Source organism: Delphinapterus leucas, chromosome 6 (genome assembly GCF_059928025.1).
Source record: "Delphinapterus leucas isolate spDelLeu-1000000601 "Yukka" chromosome 6, BTC_Dleu_Yukka2, whole genome shotgun sequence".
Lineage (NCBI taxonomy): Eukaryota > Metazoa > Chordata > Mammalia > Artiodactyla > Monodontidae > Delphinapterus > Delphinapterus leucas.
The window spans coordinates 55,926,194-55,952,512 of NC_143134.1; the positions used below are offsets into that span (position 1 = coordinate 55,926,194).

The 26,319-nt window shown below is 38.5% G+C and overlaps 1 protein-coding gene across 2 annotated transcripts in view; it reads left to right on the top strand.

The window, feature by feature from the left end:
* The window catches only part of MLLT3 (MLLT3 super elongation complex subunit), a 257,641-nt gene that overhangs the window by 212,682 nt on the left and 18,640 nt on the right, over positions 1-26,319 (top strand). For both annotated transcript variants that reach the window (XM_030763806.2, XM_089913180.1), the window contains one exon: positions 25,756-25,831. In XM_030763806.2, coding sequence (XP_030619666.2) covers positions 25,756-25,831 — 76 coding nt within the window. The remainder of the gene's footprint in view (positions 1-25,755; positions 25,832-26,319) is intronic.

Consider the following 26,319-nt stretch of genomic DNA (forward strand, 5'->3'; position numbering starts at 1 on the left):
AATAGAAGTTTGGGGCATCCATGGAATGGGGTCTGTCACCTCCAGTGATGTCTGTGTCAGCTGAAAGCTTCTATTAATAGGCTTTGTCCACTCCTGCAAGGTTCGTTACTACAGCGATGGGGCCTCCAAACAAATCTTGATGACAGGAACCAGGCCAATTCTTTCTTGGTGTTTCTTTAGCAAAGCTATAGCCAAGAAGAAGAAAACCCCAGATTTCAGAGGCTAACTTGTCAGACTTTGGGTTTATTGGCTTCTAAAGGGAGTAGGCTTGGGACTCCTGACCACAGTGGTATTTGAATGATCCTTCTTCCCAGTCTGTGACATACTGTGCCTTGGAAACTCTTCTCTAAACATTGTTTTGTGTCACTTCAGGCATGGAACAGACTTTCTCTAAATGTAAACTGACTCATAATACCACTCTTGTATTCACCAATTCTAACTGTAAGCTCTTTCTCACTTCATATAACATTATGTAAAGTCTCACAAGGTGCTTCCTGGTCCCTGTTTACCAAATGGCACGCATCTGTACTTGTCCCACAGTGGCAGTGCCAGCTGGAAATGGGAATTTGGTTTCAATCTAAGGGACTGCAGTGGATCCAACCCAGAACTAAAATGGAGTGATAGGCCAGAATCCTAAAGGGAGAGACTGAATGCAAATATTTCAGAAGGAAGAGGTTTTAGTTTTTTCCAAAATGCATCTTTACATAAATACCAGAGAGAGACCATGGAAAAGGATCTTGTCAGATCAAAAGTGTAATTTCAGGGAGATCTCAGAATTAGAACATTATTAAAATGGAATGCTGTGCCAATTAATGGTCCATGATTATATGAAACTCCTGTAGTTGACTTGTAAAGAAAATATTAGTCTGGAGTAGTGGTTCTCGACGTGGGGTGACTTTCCCCACCCCGTGATATTTGGAGATTTTTAAATATATATATTCATTATAAATTTTAAAAAAAAATTTATTGAAGTGTAGTTGATTTATAGTGTTTCAGGTGTACAGGTAAGTGATTCAGTTATACATATACATAGCTATTCTTTTTCAGATTCTTTTCCATTACAGGTTATTACGGAGTATTGAATATAGTTCCCTGTGCTGTACAACAGGTCCTTGTTGTTTGGAGACATTTTTAAGTATCATGACCTGGACAGGGCTTGTGGGGGTAGAAGCCCGAGATGTTCTGAACTTTCTATAAGGCACAGGGGAGCCCTCGCAACAAAGATTTTCCAGTTCAAAATAATAACGCCAATGCTGAGAAACTCTGGAGAGTGGGCAAAAATTCTTAGCTGAGATTTCAGCTTATTAGGGCAAATTATTACACCTTTCCGAAATCCTTTTGGACATGAAAAGGGAGTATTTCTTACTGCTTTAGGGTGGTTTCAGTTGAGCCAAAGAAACACATTTTGGTATTTCTCTTTACCTATTTTAAACATAATTATGTAAAAAATTTTGAAAGGTACAAACTAGTTTTATAAAGAAAAAACAAAACGCAACCTGATCCCATCACTCATTTGTGTATTTCCTTCAAGATTGGAAATATTATGGAACAGAATGGTTTATCTATCAGAATATCCTCTTTAGAGAAACCAACCAAAAGATAGTGGCATTTTTCCTGGGCTTTCATCCTGCTTATAATATCTTTTCCTGGCCCCTTCTCTTTCAAGTAACACCACCATCACACAAAGTTTAGCGTCAGTTTATGACAAAGTGATTACTTAGACTATAAATACCTTTGTAGAATTCCCAACATCAGGAATTGTTACTGGTATTTGAGTGAGAAAAAAGTTTTGTGAGATATTTTAGTATTTTTAGGGTGTATATGTTAATCATAACTTAGAAATTTTATTTAGTACCTTTATTTATGTTTGGTTTTGTTAATAAGTCAAAAAGTATTTTGTAACTTTCCAGTCTGAATCTAGAGGTAACTTTTTACTTGCCGGATGAGTTTTTAGTTGATAGTGAGATGTAAAAAAACAAGGGAGAGGAAAAGACCAGATATTCTAGATCACCACACAATAGTATCCCTGAACTTCAAAAGCCCCACCCAGGAGGGTGCAGCTGGGGAGTGGTATATTTTCTGTACTCTTGGTAAGCTAAATTTGGTTTGGCAGAGAATTTTTAGCAGTAGATAAGGCTCTGTGAGTAAAACTTTGCAGTTTTAGCCAAAGAAAACAGACTGTAGATTTGATGACTCTGTTTGATTTATTAGTGCCATATGCAGGGCCTTTTGATCTTCAGGATTCAGTAAACCAAGGAATTGATATTTATCAGAACTCCATCACATGGGAAGAAATCTTAATTTGCCTGTAGTGTTGATACTAATATAATTATCCAACACCTGTATCCTATTGATGATAATTGTGTTAGGTTACATTTTAATGATAGATACAGACGAACATTAAAAGTAAGTCTTTGAAAAAACAAACAAACAAACAAAAAGTCTTTGAAGAGCATTAACATTGGAAATAATCTTATTTCTCAAATACCTCAAATTTGCTTACTTGAGTATATAACAAAACCTCTTATGAGGAGTGCAAGAACTTCATGTAGTGATTGTGGTTTTAAAGAAAAAAGGGAAATAACTTGACATTGATGATACCACATGAGCAGATGTTCTGTAATAAAGGCTACTCGCAATCTTAATTTGTCAGACAACATAAAGGAGATTCAATTAACTTTGAGGTTTTACCCCACTTCTGAATTCCTTTCTAATACTTTTATAAAGTAGCAAAAACCACAGGACAAATATTTCTGCCGTTAAACCATCAGAATCCATCTGTTTTTGTCTTTTTACTACTAAGACAAGTTAACGTATGACAGAAGTGTATATGTCTATGAAATTGAGATGAAATATCAAGAACATATCATGGTATTTGTATTTTCTTTAAATGGATCTTTTTATTGAGACTCTTGGAGCCCCACATTTTTGTATAGGAGGAAAAGCTTCTGGGTCTCAATCAGTGGGATGCCCTAAATGAGTTTCACTTTATTTTTTCTGTGAATTCTTAATTATTACTTGACCAGTGAGTTACTTGACCAGTAGTTATTACTTTCCTGTAGATGATTTATGTTTAGATTAACGATCATGTTTTAATTCTCATCTTTCTTAGGCTGTTTGTATAGACGTCCTTTCTAGGATGTCTTATACACCAGGCATTGAATGAGGCATTTTATCAGCTCCCTGCTCAAAGAGAAGTTTGAGGGAAAATAGATTTTGGATCAGTTGAAGGAGGTTGCCTTATTTCTTGAAGTGTCAAATATATTTCAGGGAAGACTATCATAGGGGGAGAAGGTGGACAAGCAAAATGGACTCAGACATGACTTTTCTCATATCAGACTTTCATGGTTCTTCTTGATGATAGTAGTAGCTAAATAATAGTCATCATTTATTCCATGCTCTGTCCTAAACACTTTGCTTGCATTATGTACATTCTCATACTAACTATATGAACTAGTACTGTTATTAATTCCATTTTCCTACTTCAGAGATGAAGAAGCTGAGACCTAGAGAGAGAATATGACTTGGCTTAGGTCACACAACAAAAAAAGTGGTAGAATCAGAATTCAAACCAGGTCTGACGTTTCCAGAACCAGAGCCCCAAGTCATTTTATTATTCCACTCTTTCACCTACATCCTCGTATTAATCTTTTTTTTTTTACAGTTTTAATGGACTATAATTGCTTTACAATGGTGTGTTAGTTTCTGCTTTATAACAAAGTGAATCAGTTATACATATGTTCCCATATCTCTTCCCTCTTGCATCTCCCTCCCTCCCAGCCTCCCTGTCCCACCCCTCCAGGCGGTCACAAAGCACCGAGCTGATCTCCCTGTGCTATGCGGCTACTTCCCACTAGATATTTACCCTACATTTGGTAGGGTATATATGTCCATGCCTCTCTCTCGCTTTGTCACAGCTTACACTTCCCCCTCACCATATCCTCAAGTCCATTCTCTAGTAGGTCTGTGTCTTTATTCCTGTCTTACCCCTAGGTTCTTCATGACATTTTTTTTCTTAAATTCCATATATATGTGTTAGCATATGGTATTTGTCTTTCTCTTTCTGACTTACTTCACTCTGTATGACAGACTCTAGGTCTATCCACCTCATTACAAATAGCTCAATTTCATTTCTTTTTATGGCTGAGTAATATTCCATTGTATATATATGTGCCACATCTTCTTTATCCATTCATCCGATGATGGGCACTTAGGTTGTTTCCATCTCCAGGATATTGTAAATAGAGCTGCAATGAACATTTTGGTACATGACTCTTTTTGAATTATGGTTTTATCAGGGTATATGCCCAGTAGTGGGATTACTGGGTCATATGGTAGTTCTATTTGTAGTTTTTTAAGGAACCTCCATACTGTTCTCCATAGTGGCTGTACCAATTCACATTCCCACAAGCAGTGCAAGAGTGTTTCCCTTCTCTCCACACCTTCTCCAACATTTATTGTTTCTAGCTTTCTTGATGATGGCCATTCTGAGTGGTGTGAGATGATATCTCATTGTAGTTTTGATTTGCATTTCTGTAATGATTAATGATGTGGAGCATTCTTTCATGTGTTTGTCGGCAGTCTGTATATCTTCTTTGGAGAAATGTCTGTTTAGGTCTTCTGCCCATTTTTGGATTGGGTTGTTTGTTTTTTTGTTATTGAGCTGCATGAGGTGCTTATAGATTTTGGAGATTAATCCTTTGTCAATTGCTTCATTTGCAAATATTTTCTCCCATTCTGAGGGTTGTCTTTTAGTCTTGTTTATGGTTTTCTTTGCTGTGCAAAAGCTTTTAACTTTCTTTAGGTCCCATTTGTTTATTTTTGTTTTTATTTCCATTTCTCTAGGAAGTGGATCAAAAGGAATCTTGCTGTGATTTATGTCATAGAGTGTTCTGCCTATGTTTTCCTCTAAGAGTTTGATGGTTTCTGGCCTTACATTTAGACCTTTAATCCATTTTGAGCTTATTTTTGTGTATGGTGTTAGGGAGTGATCTAATCTCATACGTTTAAATGTAGCTGTCCAGTTTTCCCAGCACCACTTATTGCAGAGGCTGTCCTTTCTCCACTGTACGTTGCTGCCTTCTTTATCAAAGATAAGGTGACCATATGTGCGTGGGTTTATCTCTGGGTTTTCTATTCTGTTCTATTGATATATGTTTCTGTTTTTGTGCCAGTACCATACTGTCTTGATTACTGTAGCTTTATAGTATAGTTTGAAGTCAGGGAGCCTGATTCCTCCAGCTCCATTTTTCGTTCTCAAGATTGTTTTGGCTATTAGGGGTCTTTTGTGTTTCCATACAAATCATGAAATATTTTGTTCTAGTTCTGTGAAAAATGCCAGTGGTAGTTTGATAGGGATTGCATTGAATCTGTAGATTGCTTTGGGTAGTAGAGTCATTTTCACAATGTTGATTCTTCCAATCCAAGAACATGGTATATCTCTCCATCTACTTGTATCATCTTTAATATCTTTCGTCAGTGTCTTATAATTTTCTGCATACAGGTCTTTTGTCTCCTTAGGTAGGTTTATTCCTAGATATTTTATTCTTTTTGTTGCAATGGTAAATGGGAGTGTTTTCTTGATTTCACTTTCAGATTTTTCATCATTAGTGTATAGGAATGCCAGAGATTTCTGTGCATTAATTTTGTATCCTGCTACTTTACCAAATTCATTGATTAGCTCTACTAGTTTTCTGGTAGCATCTTCAGGATTCTCTATGTATAGTATCATGTCATCTGCAAACAGTGACAGCTTTACTTCTTCTTTTCTGATTTGGATTCCTTTTATTTCCTTTTCTTCTCTGATTGCTGTGGCTAAAACTTCCAAAACGATGTTGAATAAGAGTAGTGAGAATGGGCAACCTTGTCTTGTTCCTGATCTTAGTGGAAATGCTTTCAGTTTTTCACCATTGAGGATGATGTTGGCTGTGGGTTTGTCATATATGGCCTTTATTATGTTGAGGAAAGTTCCCTCTATGCCTACTTTCTGCAGGGTTTTTATCATAAATGGGTGTTGAATTTTTTCAAAAGCTTTCTCTGCATCTATTGAGATGATCATACGGTTTTTCTCCTTCAATTTGTTAATATGGTTTATCACATTGATTGACTTGTGTATATTGAAGAATCTTTGCATTCTTGGAATAAACCCCACTTGATCATGGTGTATGATTCTTTTAATGCGCTGTTGGATTCTGTTTGCTAGTATTTTGTTGAGGATTTTTGCATCTACGTTCATCAGTGATATTGGCCTATAGTTTTCTTTGTGACATCCTTGTCTGGTTTTGGTATCAGGGTGATGGTGGCCTCGTAGAATGAGTTTGAGAGTGTTCCTTCCTCTGCTGTATTCTGGAAGAGTTTGAGAAGGATAGGTGTTAGCTCTTCTCTAAATGTTTGATAGAATTCGCCTGTGAAGCCATCTGGTCCTGGGCTTTTGTTTGTTGGAATATTTTTAATCACAGTTTCAATTTCAGTGCTTGTGATTGGTCTGTTCATATTTTCTTTTTCTTCCTGGTTCAGTCTTGGCATGTTGTGCATTTCTAAGAATTTGTCCATTTCTTCCAGATTGCCCATTTTATTGGCATAGAGTTGCTTGTAGTAATCTCTCGTGATCTTTTGTATTTCTGCAGTGTCAGTTGTTACTTCTCCTTTTTCATTTCTAATTCTATTGATCTGAGTCTTCTCCCTTTTTTTCTTGATGAGTCTGGCTAACGGTTTATCAAATTTGTTTATCTTCTCAAAAAAACAGCTTTTCGTTTTATTGATCTTTGCTATCATTTCCTTCATTTCTTTTTCATTTATTTCTGATCTGATCTTTATGATTTCTTTCCTTCTGCTAACTCTGGGGTTTTTTTGTTCTTCTTTCTCTAATTGCTTTAGGTGCAAGGTTAGGTTGTTTATTCGAGATGTTTCCTGTTTCTTAAGTACGATTGTATTGCTATAAACTTCCCTCTTAGAACTGCTTTTGCTGCATCCCATAGATTTTGGGTCATCGTGTCTCCATTGTCATTTGTTTCTAGGTATTTTTTTATTTCCTCTTTGATTTCTTCAGTGATCACTTCTTTATTAAGTAGTGTATTGTTTAGCCTCCGTGTGTTTGTATTTTTTACAGATCTTTTCCTGTAATTGATATCTAGTCTCATAGTGTTGTGGTCAGAAAAGATACTTGATACAGTTTCAGTTTTCTTAAATTTACCAAGGCTTGATTTGTGACCCACGATATGATCTATCCTGGAGAATGTTCCATGAGCACTTGAGAAAAATGTGTATTCTGTTGTTTTTGGATGGAATGTCCTATAAATATCCATGAAGTCCATCTTGTTTAATGTATCATTTAAAGCTTGTGTTTCCTTATTTATTTTCATTTTGCATGATCTGTCCATTGGTGAAAGTGGGGTGTTAAAGTCCCCTACTATGAATGTGTTACTGTCGATTTCCCCTTTTATGGCTGTTAGTATTTGCCTTATGTATTGAGGTGCTCCTGTGTTGGGTGCATAAATATTTACAATTGTTATATCTTCTTCTTGGATCGATCCCTTGATCATTATGTAGTGTCCTTCTTTGTCTCTTGTTATAGTCTTTATTTTAAAGTCTGTTTTGTCTGATATGAGAATTGCTACTCCGGCTTTCTTTTGGTTTCCATTTGCATGGAATACCTTTTTCCATCCCCTTACTTTTAGTCTGTATGTGTCTCTAGGTCTGAAGTGGGTCTCTTGTAGACAGCATATATATGGGTCTTGTATCCATTCAGCCAATCTGTGTCTTTTGGTGGGAGCATTTAGTCCATTTACATTTAAGGTAATTATCGATATGTATGTTCCTATTCCCATTTTCTTAATTGTTTTGAGTTTGTTATTGTAGGTCTTTTCCTTCTCTTGTGTTTCTTGCCTAGAGAAGATCCTTTAGCATTTTTTGTAAAGTTGGTTTGATGGTGCTGAACTCTCTCAGGTTTTGCTTGTCTGTAAAGGTTTTAATTTCTCCATCAAGTCTGAATGAGAACCTTGCTGGGTAGAGTAATCTTGGTTGTAGGTTTTTCTCCTTCATCACTTTAATATGTCCTGCCAGTCTCTTCTGGCTTGCAGAGTTTCTGCTGAAAGATCAGCTGTTAACCTTATGGGGATTCCCTTGTGTGTTATTTGTTGTTTTTCCTTTGCTGCTTTCAATATGTTTTCTTTGTATTTAATTTTTGACAGCTTGATTAATATGTGTCTTGGCGTATTTCTCCTTGGATTTATCCTGTATGGGACTCTCTGTGCTTCCTGGACTTAACTATTTCCTTTCCCATATTAGGGAAGTTTTCAACTATAATCTCTTCAAATATTTTCTCAGTTCCTTTCTTTTTCTCTTCTTCTCCTGGAACCCCTATAATTCGAATGTTGGTGCGTTTAATGTTGTCCCAGAGGTCTCTGAGACTGTCCTCAGTTCTTTTCATTCTTTTTTCTTTATTCTGCTCTGCAGTATTTATTTCCACTATTTTATCTTCCAGGTCACTTATCCGTTCTTCTGCCTCAGTTATTCTGCTATTGATCCCATCTAGAGTATTTTTAATTTCATTTATTGTGTTGTTCATCATTGCTTGTTTCATCTTTAGTCCTTCTAGGTCCTTGTTAAATGTTTCTTGAATTTTGTCTATTCTATTTCCAAGATTTGGGATCATCTTTACTATCATTATTCTGAATTCTTTTTCAGGTAGACTGCCTATTTCCTGTTCATTTGTTAGGTCTGGTGGGTTTTTATCTTGCTCCTTCATCTGCTATGTGTTTTTCTGTCTTCTCATTTTGCTTATCTTACTGTGTTTGGGGTCTTCTTTTTGCAGGCTGCAGGTTCGTAGTTCCCGTTGTTTTTGGTGTTTGTCCCCAGTGGCTAAAGTTGGTTCAGTAGGTTGTGTAGGCTTCCTGGTGGAGGGGACTAGTGCCTGTGTTCTGGTGGATGGGGCTGGATCTTTTATTTCTGGTGGACAGGTCCACGTCTGGTGGTGTGTTTTGGGGTGTCTGTGGACTTATTATGATTTTAGGCAGCCTCTCTGCTAATGGGTGGGGTTGTGTTCCTGTCTTGCTATTTGTTTGGCATAGGGTGTCCAGCACTGTAGCTTGCTGGTCATTGAGTGAAGCTGGCTGTTGGTGTTGAGATGGAGATCTCTGGGAGATTTTCGCCATTTGATATTACGTGGAGCTGGCAGGTCTCTTGTGGACCAGTGTCCTTAAGTTGGCTCTCCCACCTCAGAGGCACAGCACTGACTCCTGGCTGCAGCACGAAGAGCCTTTCATCCACACGGCTCAGAATAAAAAGGAGAAAAAGTGGAAAGAAAGAGAGGATAAAAGAAAAGAAAATAAAGTAAGGTAAAATAAAATAAAGTTATTAAAATAAAAAATAATTATTAAGAAAAAAAAATTTAATGTAAAAAAAAAAAGCGGACGGATAGAACCCTAGGACAAATGGTGAAAGCAAAGCTATACCGACAAAATCTCACACAGAAGCATACACATACACAAAAAGAGGAAAAGGAGAAAAAATAATAAATCTTGCTCTCAATGTCCACCTTCTCAATTTGGGATGATTCATTGTCTATTCATGTATTCCTCAGATGCAGGGTACATCAAGTTGATTTTGGAGATTTAATCCGCTGCTTCTGAGGCTGCTGGGAGGGATTTCCCTTTCTCTTCTTTGTTCGCACAGCTCCCAGGGGCTCAGCTTTGGATTTGGCCCCGCCTTTGCTTGTAGGTCGCCGGAGGGCATCTGTTCTTGCTCAGACAGGACGAGGTTAAAGGAGCCACTGATTCGGGGGCTCTGGCTCACTCAGGCGCAGGGGAGGGAGGGGTACAGAGTGTGGGGCGGGGGCCTGCGGCGGCAGAGGCTGGCGTGACGTTGCACCAGCCTGAGGCGCGCCGTGCATTCTCCCGGGTAAGTTGTCCCTGGATCCCGGGACCCTGGCAGTGGCGGGCTGCACAGGCTCCCCTGAAGGGGGGTGTGGATAGTGACCTGTGCTCGCACACAGGCTTCTTGGTGGCGGCAGCAGCAGCCTTAGCGTCTCATGCCCATCTCTGGGGTCCGCGGTTTTAGCCGTGGCTCGCGCCTGTCTCTGGAGCTCTTTTAGAGCAACATTCTTAGTCCCGTTTCCTCGCGCACCAGGAAACAAAGAGGGAAGAAAAAGTCTCTTGCCTCTTCGGCAGGTCCAGACTTCTTCCCGGACTCCCTCCCGGCTAGCTGTGGTGCACTAACCCCTTCTGGCTGTGTTCACGCCGCCAGTCCTCTCCCTGAGCTCTGACTGAAGCCCGAGCCTCAGCTCCCAGCCCCGCCCGCCCTGGCGGGTGAGCAGACAAGTCTCTCTGGCTGGTGAGTGCCGGTCGGCACAGATCCTCTGTGCGGGAATCTCCCCGCTTTGCCGTCCGCACCCCTGTTGCTGTGCTCTCCTCCGTGGCTTCGAAGCTCGCCCCTCCGCCACCTGCAGTCTCCGCCCGCAAAGGGGCTTCCTAGTATGTGGAAAAGTTTCCTCCTTCACAGCCCCCTCCCACTGGTGCAGGTCCCGTCCCTACCCTTTTGTCTCTGTTTATTCTTTTTTCTTTTGCCCTACCCAGGTACGTGGGGAATATCTTGCCTTTTGGGAGGTCCGAGGTCTTCTGCCAGCGTTCAGTAGGTGTTCTGTAGGAGTTGTTCCACATGTAGATGTAGTTCTGATGTATCTGTGGGTAGGAAGGTGATCTCTGCGTCTTACTCTTCCGCCATCTTCCCCTCGATACTCATTTTTCCTGTCCTGGTGCTCGGGTTCGCCATTCCAGCCGCTTTACTAACCCCTTGTATTAATCTTGAGTTTTCAAAGTATTTGACGTTAGAGCTAAGTGCAAAATTGTTTACCATTTTTTGTAACCTGTCCTTCTGTCATAGAGCATTTGGCTATTTGCACCTCATTTGCTAACACATCTTAATATGTATGAATCTCAATATATGTGCATATATACAACACGTATGATATAAACATATATATATATATGTACACAACACTACAGTGTTATAGGTGTAGTTCATAGCTGTCTCCAAATAGTGCTTTGTGTGTGTGTGTGTGTGTGTGTGTGTGTGTTATTTACTGGAAAATGTTACTAGTGGCCCAGTAATGAATAGGAGCTTAAAGTTCATGTTTAGTATCTCTACCTTTTTTTTTTTTTTTTGCGGTACGCGGGCCTCCTACCGCTGTGGCCCCTCCCCTTTCGGAGCGCAGGCTCAGTGGCCATGGCTCACAGGCCTAACCGCTCGGCGGCATGTGGGATCCCCCCAGACCGGGGCACGAACCCACGTCCCCTGCATCGGCAGGCGGACTCCCAACCACTGTGCCACCAGGGAAGCCCGGTATCTCTACCTCTTAACTCTACCACTCTTTATTTGCACAAGCAAATGTGATCCTCTGTAGTGACTTTGCCCTGTTTACGGACTAGGAGTGTGTGCTATTACTGATAGGATAGTGAGGTCTTACAGTTAAAATACTCCTAAGACAAATAGATCCTGGATCCTTCACATGGCCATTTCTTTATAAAAGAAATATATACTTCATAAAACTCTGCAGGTTACATAGAGCAGGGAGTTTACTCAACTGACCTAAGTTGATAAGTCAGACTTAACTTTAGAGAAATGTCCTGGAAAACTAAAGCAATGTGATTCAAGATCCGGGTATACTAGGAGAGACAGTTAAGTGTTTGACACCTGATCTCTCTAGCAGAATGTATGCTTACCACACATACGGTCATATCAGATGGAAGAAGCTAGTTTCTAAAACAGTTCGGAGTGGATGTTTGCTTCTGATTAGCCTGTGTGTATGTGTTGGACGAGTGAGCAATCGGGAAGTCATGACCATGTGTTTGCTGTCATTTAAACTGCCAATCTAATCTAAATATACATGTGGGTGCCTAAGGAGACTTCTTTCTTTTCAAGAGGATCATTCTTAACAGCTCTCAACTCCTTGCTGACACACGTGAACTTTGGGGCACTTCTGTTTTCCTGAGGGCTACTCTGTTTCCTTTTAAAAGAGGTGAGGATGATTTCTTTGCTTGCTGTATTTCTGATTTTTAAAGGCCAGCTGTATGTAAAGTTTATTTATTGTGAGCAGTAACTTCATAGGAAAGATAGCTTCTAGGATGTTCTACAAGGCAATGAAAGGGAGGGTGGGGGGATGAGGGTGGTGAGATGAGTAAAAGAACTACAGGGTTTTGATTTATAGAAGAATTCAGTTTTAGATCACTAATTTGCAGGTAGCATGCTATAATCTAATTAAGAAAAATTAGAGAAAATGTTTATAAAATAGGAGGTATGATTTTATAATGCCTCACTTTATAATGGAGCCCTGCTGTGATTTAAGGTAGGAAGAAAAAAAAGATACCCTTCTCCTCTGACTTTGAAGCATTTACACATATTTTATCTACTCAGGAATTACTAAAACACATATTAAAGAAATTGAAGTTTTTTCTATTCATGATTATTATATTGTAGACTTTTATTTTTTTAGAGAAGCTAAGGATTAGACATAAATATCTTACTAATCTGAAATGAATCTTTTCATTTAGAAAAGAATACTATTCTTCCATTTTTTTCATAATTACATAGCTTATCGTATTCTACAAAGCCATACACCCAAAATGTTTTTCTTTCCCCATTCACATATTTTTAGATGTAAAAGCAAACAGTGTACTGTTTTTAACTTACGAAAAAATAACAGGACACCCCTTGTCATCTAACTGCTAGAGTATTTGATACAAATTAGCTATCATTTAATTGCACGTTAAAATGTTGTTTCCTTAATATGTTTTGATAATCCTAGAGAAACTGACTTATTTTCTTAAAATTTATGAGTATATAAATTCTTTCACAAGTACATGTATTTAATTTTTAATTTCTTTAACAGTCATATTGTATGACAGTTTGAATGGAATTAGGCTTACAGGTTAATATATGTGACAAATATAAACTAAGAGAAGTAGTAACAAAATTTTAAGAACATAGCATTTGTTCAGAGTTAGGCAAATTTTCCTAGAGAAATATGAGAGTTACATACTTTTATATTTGGAATGTCAGAAAGCATGCACATTTATTGGCAGAAATAAATTTTCCTGGAACCATATTCAAGGAGAATTTACCATATGGGTGTCTATAAATTAAATGCAGTTACTTGATGCCCAAATAGTTAATGTTATATAAAAATGGGCAAAGTAATTTCATGTAAATACTAAACTCAATACGTTAACATTGTTTTTCTGATGTGGTAGAACACATTGTTTTTATCCAGACATGGAGATATCTAAAGGCTTAAGAAACTTTTTTTTAAAACAACATTTCCTTTTTTAAATGTTTTCATTCCAGCATAATTTCAGAGAAAACAGAAGCTGATCATAATAATCCCTTTCATTTCAGGAAGAGTCGTATTTAGTAAATTCTATTGTAGAGCAGTAAGTGGAGCTTTAGTGCTCCTTCAAAGCTAGTTTCTCCCCTCTCCCTTCTCTGCTCCCCACCCCACCTCATTGCTTAGCACACACTCAAGGAATTGTGCAATTTGCTCAGTTCATCCAGAAGTTTATGAGAGTAATAATATCAATATTTCTAGTTTTCTTTCAGAGTTTTAGTTTATAAGAAAACACCATTTTCTAGAGTAATTTGACTTCCAAGCTTCCAGCAGCCAGCTGGTAAAGAGGACGTGATCTATTACACATTTCACATTGTTCATAAGATAAAAACCAATCTCTTAGGAGATGTTTTAAGTCAAATGCAATTAAGTGGAAAGAAGAGTCTGTGTTTTCTACTTGCTTTTCAGCACTTGGTTCTTTTAAGTAGAGCAGACAAAAAGGTAGTAAGTAGCCTTTACAAGATAGGAAGAAATTTGAATGCCATATTGTGAACTAAATGTGCCGAAGTTTTAAAATATAATATATATCTTTGAAACATTCATGCATGCTTGTGTACACTAAGGTTTGTGGAATTTGTAGCTGTATAAATACTGTATGTATGTAAGGTTTGTAGCTTTTCCTGAATAATGATTCTATGAGTAGGAAATGCTCTTGTTTCATGAAGATTAAAAACAAGTTTAGGTCTTTAAATCATCCTTGAGGTATTGAAATTGAATGAGCTTCTGAGGATCAATTCACAAACGGTTCTAAACCATGCTCTAAGAATGTTGTAAATCACTTGTGCTGTTGATCTAATTGAACAGCGTGGATCTGAACCCTCATTAACTTGTCTGTAAGGAAGAGAAAATTGAGGAGAGCAAGGAAGAGGCCGTGGAAGACCTTTAGCCGATACTGTCCTGAGCTGCCATTGTCGAAGGACATCTTTTGAGCTAATTTCAGTCCCATAAAAAAAAAAATCTATTTAGTGATTAGTAATCAGTGGATGAGAGCAGAAAGCCCAAGTGAATAAAGGCCATAAATACTGAAGTCCTTGGGATAACAGCCTGTAAAACCGTCAGAAAGCATTGCTTAAGTGACAAAAGATAGCCCAAAGTAACAACAAGTGTTAGCTCACTAGGCAATACTCCATATTCATGGACAGAAGACATAATTTAGTTTTCCTCAAAAATGGAGGTTCTCCCTTGACTCCAATACCTGCCTTACTTTATTTACTTGTTTTGGATGGTGTCTGTTTGCTTTTAATTTATGGTCGATTGCATTTGCTAGTAGGAATCACGATGCCTGTTTAAAGATAGCTGTGTTTCCAAAAGTAGAACTATGATTGCTGAAACTTCTGTTTAGATCCATCAAGATCTACTTACTTGCTAAGAATGTTTAGCCTAACTAGAGTGAGTGGGTGAGTACATGTTTGTGTATTTTTAAAAGGCAGATGGTTAGGAATTAGATGCTGACAAGTGCCTTTCTCTTGTTTTTAAATTGAAGTCTAAAGTTTACAATTCTTCAGTATTTCTCCCTGAGGGAAGAATAAATTAAGTAAATAAAAACAGAAGAATGTAAGGCTATATTATAAACTCTTTTGTTATTACCACACAATACTGAGATGACAAATGGTTAAAGTCTTACTTGCCGGTACTTTAGGTTTGTTTTCAGAGTTAGAGAAAATTCAAGATGATGGAATCAAAGGTCTTTATTCGAAACTCCTATTGTTCTAACTACGATGATGATTTCATGGCATTTGCATTATAATGTTAGCAATCAAAATGATATGTTTTACCATTTTTACAGTATAACCCTCAAATCCCAAATGCGTGTTTTAGAGATGTGTATGTCTTCAGTGTATTTCAAGTGTTGTGCTTTTTCAACTTAGAGAATTTTTATCAATGTACCGGCGTTTGCTTTTCAGCATTCCGGCTGTGAGAACTAGAGGTGTCATTCACTTGAAGGGAGCAGATGTTAAAGGTTCTTGCCCCTGCCTCCCTAATGGCAAACACCCTTGAAGAAGAGAAATGTTCTATTACCCAAATAGGCATCTTTCTGATGGTGAGAAAAGGCGGTAAAAGGCAGTAAATCTGCCTTCTCATTATGAAGTGCAACAATAGATTGATTTATGAAGAAAAGCAACTGTTAGGCTTATATAAGATGTATGCATGGAAATGTAGGTTCCTTTAGAGCCTTATAAGCAGTAACATTCCTCCTACTCTTGACAAGAATCTAATATTACTAATAGGGAATGTGTTGATTCTAAATACCACGTTTTTTAAGGGGGTACATTGAGAACAAAAAATTCACCTCCTAATGTTTTCACATGAGAACAATCTCTTAAATGTGCTGTGTTTTTACTATTTTAGTTTATTTTCATTAAGATAGAAGGGAATTTTTAAAAATAGTTTTATTTTTATAAACATTTTGTTAGTATTTAACATTTTAATAGAAGTGAATGCAAGTATAACATATTTAGATGTTAGACTGTTTATAAACTTTTCAGTTTCACTTAATAAATCGTGTAACTTAAATTTCAGCACACACTGTAAAATGAGAGTTTCAAGTAGAGCCGCAATGAATTTCAAATTTCAGGGGAGAAGGAGGTTTTGTAAAGTATTTTTTGTCGGGCTATTATTTTAAGAAAATGTATGTGCACTTTATCTTTTAAATAAGTTTGTGTTACCTCTTATTTGTTAAGGAGCTCTGTTAAAGTATTTTTGTTTGACTTAAAAATTAAAATTTTAAGCTCTAAAGTCAATTTTGAGCATAAAGTACAAAAATCTGGACAGTTCCTGAGTAAATTTTAATGATGCTGCCTTATATGTTTAGCACACGTCACTCCGGAATTTGAAATCTATGTCATATAATTAAGATTTGAGCAGGTAAATTGCAGAATTAAAACTGATAATTATCTATAGACTTTTAACTCATTTGTTTTAGCAAACATGTATCCCCTATATATGTATATTTCTAAATTATACATATAGTAATAGCCATATTAACATGTTATATACAAGAAAGCATATACAAAAATTTGAAAATTTAAAAGGAAAAGACAGAAAATAAACATGAGTAAAGGTTCTATTTTCTTTTACCCCTGTGGACCTTACACACATCTTTGTGAACATATATGTGCATATCCACACCCAAGGAACTTTGAAGCCCTCTCATCCAGAAGAAAGGGCTCCAGTATGTTACCTGAAAAATGCACTGTTATTCTAATTAGGAAGATACGAGGCTTGTAAAGAAACAGTCCTTGCAACTATTAACAATCTTTGTTGTCTAGACTGATCATGAGAAGTGTTGCATTTTTAACCTGATGATGATTGGTTAGTTTTCAATCAAAACTTTCTTCCCAGTGGGTTTTGGCTATTTTGGAAGTCCAAGTACCATGGAAATAAGGATTTAGCAAATAAAATGAACTCTTGATGCTGCTGCTGTGGTAGTAAATCTAAGCTTCACATTTAATGGGGAAAATTCTCTAAGCTACTCGAAAGATTAAAATTAATAAAACTTCTTGACATTTGTGTAAGTCTATAAAGATTCTATTGGTGTCAGTCAAATACTCTATGACCATTTTTAAGTAAGCCATTTTTAAAAAGGTCTAAAATTAATAAGGAAATGCAGTTAAATATCTTGTCAAGATCTCTTTACATGTATCTGTGTTTTACTTCATTTCAATTAATTGCCATGTTTTTGATACTCTGAATTTATTCTGTTTAATTTACTTTAATATTTAAAATTTTATAATCCCAAACTGAGAGTTATAACCACATATAACATACTTTTAGGACTTTGTTCAATTCAACACTGCCCTTATATAGAGTGAGAATCCACTAATACTTTTTCATTATTTCAAGTGTCTTGTGAGCTACACAGGTGGGTTATTTCACAAGTAACTGAATAGTAGTTCTGACAACAGTTAAGGGATCTTATTGTTAACTGATGAGCAGCGGTGTTTTGATGTTCATTGGTCAGCTTCAGTAGCAGTTAATTATGGGGCAGTTCTATCAGGAAACTCTTTTTCTTCCTATTTCTCTTTTGTGAGGCATTACAGCTCTAAACCCTCTCACTTGTAACTTTCTTCTTCCTCTGCCCTCAAAACACACGAAAGAGAAAAAGAGACCAGTTAAAAGATAAGTCTCTAACATTACAACCAAGTGGTATATTTAATGGCCAGTTGTGAAACTCAACTTCTGTGTGCACAGTCTTTGCTCAAGGAATAGTAACATGCTTATAGGTGGTACAACTGTAAATGGTCTGTTTCCAGATGATTTCTCATTCCTAAAGCTCTTAACAAGTGAGCAATTTTCAGAACACATCTGGCACATGCACCGTCTTGCAGCAACTGGATTTTTTTTGAAAGATCACATGTTCTGGCCACAATAGTCAGTAGCAGCCTTCAAAGTACAACTGGTGATGAGAGATAAAAGACTTGAGGCTCCTCTGTTTAAAAGAGAGGAAGCTAAAAGAAAATTATAGCCATCCCTAAGTGTGGAAAAGGGTCTTATGGAAAGATTTATAGACCCTTGTTCCCCGAGGCCATTTCGTTTCCTAATGGGATTTTGTGTTCTCAGACTGGGAGTACAAAATGATGACAGCATTTAATAAGAATAGTGAAGATGATGGTAATAACGAAGAAAGCAAACGCAATTGTAAAAACAGAGGCACCTCAATATAAAGCCAATTATCTTGGCACCCAGGATAATTTTGTCTGTAAATTGAAAATATAACAGAAATAAAGATCTTTGCTCTTTTGCTAACCAGTGGGGAGGGTAAGTCTTAGGATCTTGCTCTTTTACAGGCAAATGATGGGTATAACAATAGCTTTTGATAATACAAGGGCCCAAGAGACTAAATACAATTATAATGTAACATCAGGTTCACTCAAGTTGTCATAATACTTACAAATGGAGAGGATTTGCCAGAGGGAGATGTGGTTTCTTCCGTGTGGTCACAGACCTGAGTAATTAGCAATAATGGTTCCAGCTTCCTATTCCAGTGTCCTTTCTCCATTAAACCTTGTTTTCAAAGAAAGAGTTGTTGACAGGTTACTTAAAGCATGAATTCTGTTTTGTATTTCTGTTTTTTTTTTTTTTGTTTTTACCCCTGGAGTTTATGGCAATTGTATAGAAGGGTTGGGAAAAGAGAGTAGATCACCCTTGAAGGCAAATAAAATAAATGATTGTAGTGTGTTGCCTGATGTGCTTGCTGGTCCTCTTGATCACTGCCAATGTCCAGAGGATCAGGAAAATTCAGAGGAGAAACTAACTTGCTTTTTTATTAAAAAACAAAACTTACTGTACTAGAGAGGCGAGTAGCCAAAATACATTGTAGTATTGATTGGACGAATGTTAGAAGCAGTTGATACAGACACATTCAGACCCAGAGATGAAGTGTTTTGTCTTACCACTGGTTTGCTTTGGGTGCTGATCACAAGATGTCCCTTAGAAGAATATTCAGTTTCACAGTGACATAGAAAACTTTTTTCCCTGACACTAGTGTTATAAAAGGGTGTTAGTGTGTTCAGGACCCTGCTTTAAATTGATAGCACTTTTTCAAGGTCAGTAGGTGTAGTAGAGTGAGCACTGGATTAGAAGTCACAAAACTTGGTTGTAATCCACCTATTGGGCTGGCCAAAACGTTCGTTTGGGTTTTTCTGTACCATCTCATTGGTCACTTAATATTACCCACTGGCCACTTGATTTTATTTTGCTTCAGTTTCATCATCAGTAAAATGGAGATTAAAAAATGTGTTCTATTTTAGTCAGCTCTGGCTGCCATAACAAGGTACCATAGACTGGGTAGTTTAAGTAACAGGAATTTATTTATATATTTATTTATGGACGCTGGGAAATCCAAAATCAAGGTGCTGGCTGATTTGGTTTCCCTGTGAGGGTTCTTTTTTTTGGCTTGCAGCTGGCCACCTTCTCACTGTGTCTTCACATGGGAGGGGTGACGGAGGAAGCAAGTTCTCTGATGTCTTGTCTAAATAAGGGCACTAATCCCATCATGAGAGCCCCACCCTTATGACTTCATCTAAACCTGATTACTCGCAAAGACTGCATCTCTAAATACCATCACATGGGGGTTAGGACTTCAATATACGATTTCTTGGGGCGGGGGCACATGTAGTCCATAGAACTTACTTGCCTTTCTCATGGCAGATCATACGAAATAAAGACTATGATAGAGCTACACAAAGATACATTAAGAGGTTAGAGTTATTGACTGATTTTTCCAATCTTATTCTCATATACCATTCTATATAAGGTTTTGTTCTTTTAGCATGTTTATTTTGAGTTATTAATGTAAAACCAAATGAAAATAAAAGTTCTCTTGTTTCTAGCCTTTTGACAATTCACTCTTGCATTGACTTTGTTAAATTTAAGTGTTATTTTATAACTTTTAATACTTATTTCCTTGCTTAACTTCTTACCTTTAATTGACATAGCTATCACAATATATTACCTATTAACAGAAATTGGTAAGAGTGTGTTCATAGGATGAAGAACATTTACACAATTGTATAGAACGGATGTTATAGGTCATTTTTCTTTAAAATCAAATGTATATTTGAAAGTTGAGTTGGATTACCTTCAGTTTCTTTATAGTAAAGAAACTAAATGATGTAGTCTCTCTTTTTTTTTTCTTATAAGTTCATTTATTTATTTATCCATTCCTGGCTGCGATGGGTCTTCGCTGCTGCACATGGGCCCTCCCCAGCCACGGCGAGCGGGGACCACTCCTCGCTGCGGCACACAGACCTCCCACTGCAGTGTCCTCTCCCGCTGCAGAGCAGAGGCTCCAGGCGTGTGGGCAGTTGTGGCACACCAGCTCAGCAGTTGTGGCTCGTGGGCTTAGTTTCTCGAGCAGCATGTGGGATCCTCCCAAACCAGGGATTGAACCCGTGTCCCCTGCATTGGCAGGGGGACTCCCATCCACTGTGCCACTAGGGAAGTCCAAGGTAGTCTCTTTCTTTCAGTTTTGTTGAGATATAATTGACATATAACATTGTATTAGTTTAAGGTATATAACATAATGATTGGATACATGAATGTATTGTGAAATGATTGCTACATAAATTTAGTTAATATCCATCATGAATTAGTCTTTTAAAAGTGTATGACATTTGTATTTTCTTCTTTGATTAGTACTCATCCTTGACACAGTCTTTCTGAATATTTGTGCAAAGAAAAGATGATCTTTATCACAGGGTATGTGTTTTCATTTTCTAAACAAAATAGAAATTTGTGGAAAAAAAGGTAGCAGTGTGTCTAAAATAATTTAACTAGTTACACGGTATTCTCTTACTTTCTCCTGAAGAAAGGTATATATAATTCTCCCCCCTTTTCTTTATTTTTATTTTTTTAAAGATCAAGTTGAAGTTTTGTTCATAAATATAGTTGCCCATTAGAAAAGATGGAAATTCTGCCTTCTGATTACCTAAGGAGGAAGTCTGCTCCCAGTTTAAGGAACAATGGCAGATTTTATAAGTCCTGTCATGTGACCTGCCTTGACAGGTGTTTTTGTTTGCAGCACTTAACTTCTAGGAGTTATAAACATGCAGTTTTTCTTATTTGTCTTGGACAAAAATAATCCTCTGTAGAAAATCCATTACAAAATGATTTTGCATAGCCATTTAATGTTGAAGATTGCATTGCAAATCTTGGTAGGCCCATTGTTTTGGTAGTAAAGATATATCTTATTTTAGGCAGTAGAGGAATTTGTGATCTATTGTAAATAATAGGAGCAACTAAGTATTGGTTAGCTGCCATTGTAACAGCAGTGGGCTAGGAGTTTTTACTTTGTTATATCAACATTATCGCTTCCACGTGAGGTTCATTGCCCTCACTCTATGAGGAAACTAATGCTTAAGCGTTCTTTCCAAAAACATATATTAGTGAGCAATAGATTTGAGATTCTTAAGCCTATAGTTTTGTCACTGTGGAGCACACCATTTAAAGAAACTTCATGTCTAGTGTGTGATTACTCAGTAAATCAGCTAAACACGTGCTTAGGGCATCAGCAAAAAGAAGCAAAAATTTTTTTTTAGTGAGGAGAATTTTGATATTCAAAAACAAGTCTTAAATTAAGGGAAAATTCAGAACCTCATTGGAATTCCCTGCACTTAGTTTTTGGCATACCTAGGGAGGGAAAAGGAAGATACCATAATCTCTTCAATCCTTAGGGCCTATACAAATCTTAATCTAGGGCTTCCCTGGTGGCGAAGTGGTTGCGAGTCCGCCTGCCGACGCAGAGGATGCGGGTTCGTGCCCTGGTCTGGGAGGATCCCGCGTGCCACAGAGCGGCTGGGCCCGTGAGCCATGGCCGCTGGACCTTCACGTCCAGAGCCTGTGCTCTGCAACGGGAGAGGCCACAACAGTGAGAGGACCGCGTACAAAAAACAAAAAAAAATCTTAATCTAGCCCTGTTTGTGGTGAATATTTTTGTAAAGCACACAACCTTACCTAGTTTATATAGTCATCCTTGACTTGTATTTTTGGGGGGTAAATCTGATTTTTTTTTTTTGAAAAATACAAACAAAGTGAGCTGCAGCTCTGTTTTGTTGGACTTGATAAAATCTAGGGCTGTGTCAGCCTCATCTAGTAGCAGAGTGGCTTTTTGAGCAGTTAACATCTAGTTGAATTTTGTCCTGGTCAGCTTAGGTTAGTTTAAGGTCCATCCACCAAAACACAATTGTACATGCTTCATAAATGTTTTTATTTACTGGTAACCGTGTTCTGTCAGGGTGCTTTCTTGCCAAATACTTGGAAGAGTAGGCAGGGATACTATCTCTGCATAGAGCAGTAAGTTTCTATTTTTTCTCATGATGCAAACTCTTACGCTTTCTTAAAATTAAGATTCTTTCAAAAACATGTTTTTTGCCTGTATAAAAAGAGAAGTGATCAACTTAATATCAGTGGTGTTCATTAATATCATTTGTTGAACTTTTAAAATATAAACATGGCTGGCATCCACACCCCACCCCACCAAACATTGAATCAGAATCTCCTCATGTGTAGAATCCACCCAGCTGATTCTGATGAAAATTCACAGCTATGAATTTCTGAGTCTTTGGTCAGTGGTTCTCAAAAGTCTGGTTGACCCTCAAAACAGCAGCATCAGCATCACCTAGGAACTTGTAAGAGATCCAGTTTCTCATCACTATCCCAGACTTAGAGAATCAGAAACCCTGGGTGGGTCTGCATTTTAACAAGTCTTCCAGTTGATTCTCTAATGCTCAAGAAAGTATGAGAATCACTCCTTTCAATCATCTCAAAGGTCTCCTCAGCTCTCAAATTCTACAAGTCATTGTCCTGATTCCATAAAGCTTCCTGGACATTGGAATTTTCTGCCCATCATTCAACATTTTATCCTCCTCCATCCACTTCTGTTGCTTTCAACTTTCCGTTTTAATATTCTCATTGAATGAATATGTCTTCTACTGTAAGCCTGCTCGAATGTTTGGTGGAAGAGTCAGGGTGTTAATGATAAACATTGCATGGAAAGCCTTTTTCTCCTGTTGTGTTGCATTTTTTTACTGTTTTCCAGTTAGCAAACTATGGCATTATTATGATGGTTAGCAACTGTGGCATTATTAACCTTGTTTATGATTAAGAAACTAAAAGAAGGCTGCCTCCAGATTTGGTTCGGGCATTGGCATGATGCTTGAGACAGATGGGTCACATTTAGCATGGGGTAGTTGGAGAGATGGCCACCATCCTCTTGATCCTAATCAATGTCACTCTCAGCAAATAGCTCTGGCAGAACAGCTCCTTTAAAGTCCAATGCGACGACGCGTACTGGCCAGGCAGGATGGGGATTAGAGCTCTCTCTGCTCACTATAAGGAAACCTCTTTTTTGGCTCCCAAATGGTTTCCAGAGCTATCAAAATAATACCATTTGCAGACACTTTTCATGGCTGAAAAGAGCAACTTCGAGAGGAAAGGGAGTGCTCTGTGGACCACGGGAGAAATGTTTTGCAGCTGGGCATTGCACGTTGCTGCTGACTGCGTGCCCTTTCAGTTGTGTGACTCACCATAGTGACTGGACAGTGGAAAAGCCACTTGACAGAAATGAAGAGTACCTCCCACAGGCCTCTGTCCTTGTCCACCAGCTCTCCTTTGTGGGCCGCAAACGGCAATGTGTAGGACAGTGTACTGCAAATCTCAAGGAAATCTTGCTGTGGTGATGGGTTAGTGGGCCGCCTGCTGCTCATTAGAGATCCCGTCTGGCTCTTTTCCTGCAGGGTGAGTGGTAGATTACTGACACCTGTTTTCCTATCCAGCCTGGGGATGTGAAGTGTGCATTAGGAATGCCTGAAAGTGCTTCCTTGTGTCTGAGTCTGTGGAGCTTGGTGTTGCTTGGAGAGGGGGGAGTAGTGGGTTCAGTGCTGAGATGGGAGATGAAAAAATCAGGGGTGAGAAACTGTAATACGAGCTGAACTGAGATTCTCACCTTCATGGAGTGGCTTCTGATTGTGCTGTTTGTTTGTCCTCCACGTGGCCGTGATAAACGTGGTCACCCACTGAGCAAACTAGAAAGATGTTTCCTGTCCATGAGAAGACCTCAAATGTTTCTCAGATAACATGAGTATGGGGACTTTCCTGGTGGCGCAGTGGTTAAGAATCCGCCTGCCAATGCAGGGGACATGGGTTCGAGCCCTGGTTCAGGAAGATCCCACATGCCGCGGAGCAACTAAGCCCGTGCGCCACAACTACTGAGCCTGTGCTCTAGGGCCCACGAGACACAACTACTGAGCCCATGTGCCACAACTACTGAACCTGCGCTTTAGCCTGCAGGCCACAACTGTTGAGCCCATGTGCCACAGCTACTGAAGCCCATGCACCTAGAGCCCGTGCTCCACAGCAAGAGAAGCCACCGCAATGAGAAGCCCGCGCACCGCAACAAAGAGTAGCCCCCACTGGCTGCAACTAGAGAAAGCCTGGGTGCAGCAACGAAGACCCAACGCAGCCAGAAATAAATTAATTAAGAAAACCAAAACATGAGTATGTAGTTGAAACTATGAGCACATTAAAAATGGAATAGAAATGGTCCACTCTTTCAACCAACTTTATCAACATTGTTATTTTAGACTAAATTGGGCCTTAACTATGTAAAATTCAAATGTGTGGATGGCATGATCAATTTCTCTGCACAGTTCTGTCCATGTGTTTTCTCTTCCCATCTTTACCTACTATAAAGTCTCATAAAAACTGGCAGACAGGGCTTCCCTGGTGGCGCAGTGGTTGAGAGTCTGCCTGCCGATGCATGGGACACGGGTTCGTGCCCCGGTCCGGGAAGATCCCAAATGCCGCGGGGCGGCTGGGCCCATGAGCCATGGCCTCTGAGCCTGCGCGTCCGGAGCCTGTGCTCCACAATGGGAGAGGCCACAACAGTGAGAGGCCCGCGTACCGCAAAAAAAACAAAAAACAAAAACTGGCAGATGGTGGACCAGAGGGCCTAATGTGCCGCCAGTCACAGATAGAGCGCCTGCTGTATGCAATGCATGTTGCTGAGTATGAGGGAATAACAAGCAGCACAAGACAAATGCCCCAATCCTTGCTTTTTCAAGTGCTTGCAGGCTACTAGAAAGAAAAGACATACACGTCGGAGGTAGAACGATACTACTGCATATCTTCTAAGCAGATGATCCATATTTTCAGTGGGTTTGGGGAAGGACGAGAACTCTGAGTTGATGGGTCAAGGAGGATGTGGAAATTTATTCTGGGTACTGAAGGATGAAGGGAATGCATTGAGAGTAAGAGAGTGGGGTGTGTATGTGATGCTCTTTCCCTGCATCAGTGTGCTGTGGAATTAAAAGGGTGTTTTTTTTTATTTTTGTTTTTTTAAGTAGTGGGAACATTTTCCCCTGACTCATTTGTAGGACTTGGCCAGGTCTCCTATTTGTGAACTGGATGAATGGGGTTAGGGTTGGGTCATGGCCTTGGACCAGAGTGAAATTAACTGGCTCATAATGTGATTGAACTAATGACCTTGGCCTCATTACCACTATGTTTTAACCAGTTGAGTCAATCAAACATTGCAGAAAGGGTAATCAAGGTATCTTTCAGAAAGAGATCCGGATAGCAATAAACATAGGAGTGGAATCAAAGCCAGGTTCTTGCCTCCTATCACACCCAGGTGTTTCCCTCTTTATCCCTAAGTTTTTATACTTGTTTCTGCATCTAATAAAAATATGATGGGCAAAATGAAAAGGACACTGACTCTGTGTTAGGGTTTTCGACATAAGGCAATTTACAGTCATTTTTCTTACACAGTGTCAGACTGTTTCTGTGGGGTAAAATATGTTTGAGCAAAAATAGTGGTTTTAATTTTAGACATGTAGTGTCCTGTACATTTATTGATGATAACTTTTTCTTCTTTCAAGTCTGAACAACCCAGTCCTGCCAGTTCCAGCTCCAGCTCCAGCTCCAGCTTCACACCGTCCCAGACCAGGCAACAAGGTATCCACATCTCCTGGGCCAACTAGGAGACATTTTTCTCATATAACATCTTAATGAGTTGATTTATGGCCTATTTTCTACTGTTTTATTATTTGAATGATAACTTGGCTTTTATGCAGTTGTGTTTATTTCCCCTAGGAATGCACTTGAGTATTGTTCTGTTGTATGAGGCCAACCTTTAGAAATTCCCCTTTTTCCAGTCCCTGCCATCAGAGTCCCATTTTACAAAGGGATTATAGACACAGCCCATTCCAGGGAGTTCCCAAAGGAAATACAATAGCGAAAGCTGGACTTGAGAGACTTTGACAGAGAGAAATAGGCTTTTAGTCTCCCTCCTGGACATCTTTCATTTTATTATTTTTCTACAGATTAGTAGACCTTTTTCTTTGGTGAGTGTTAATTTGCTGTCTTTAAAATATATTTTCTTCTACTCAACTCAAAATAAAGAAATTTAATAAAAAAATTTTAACTGGAACATTAACTAAATA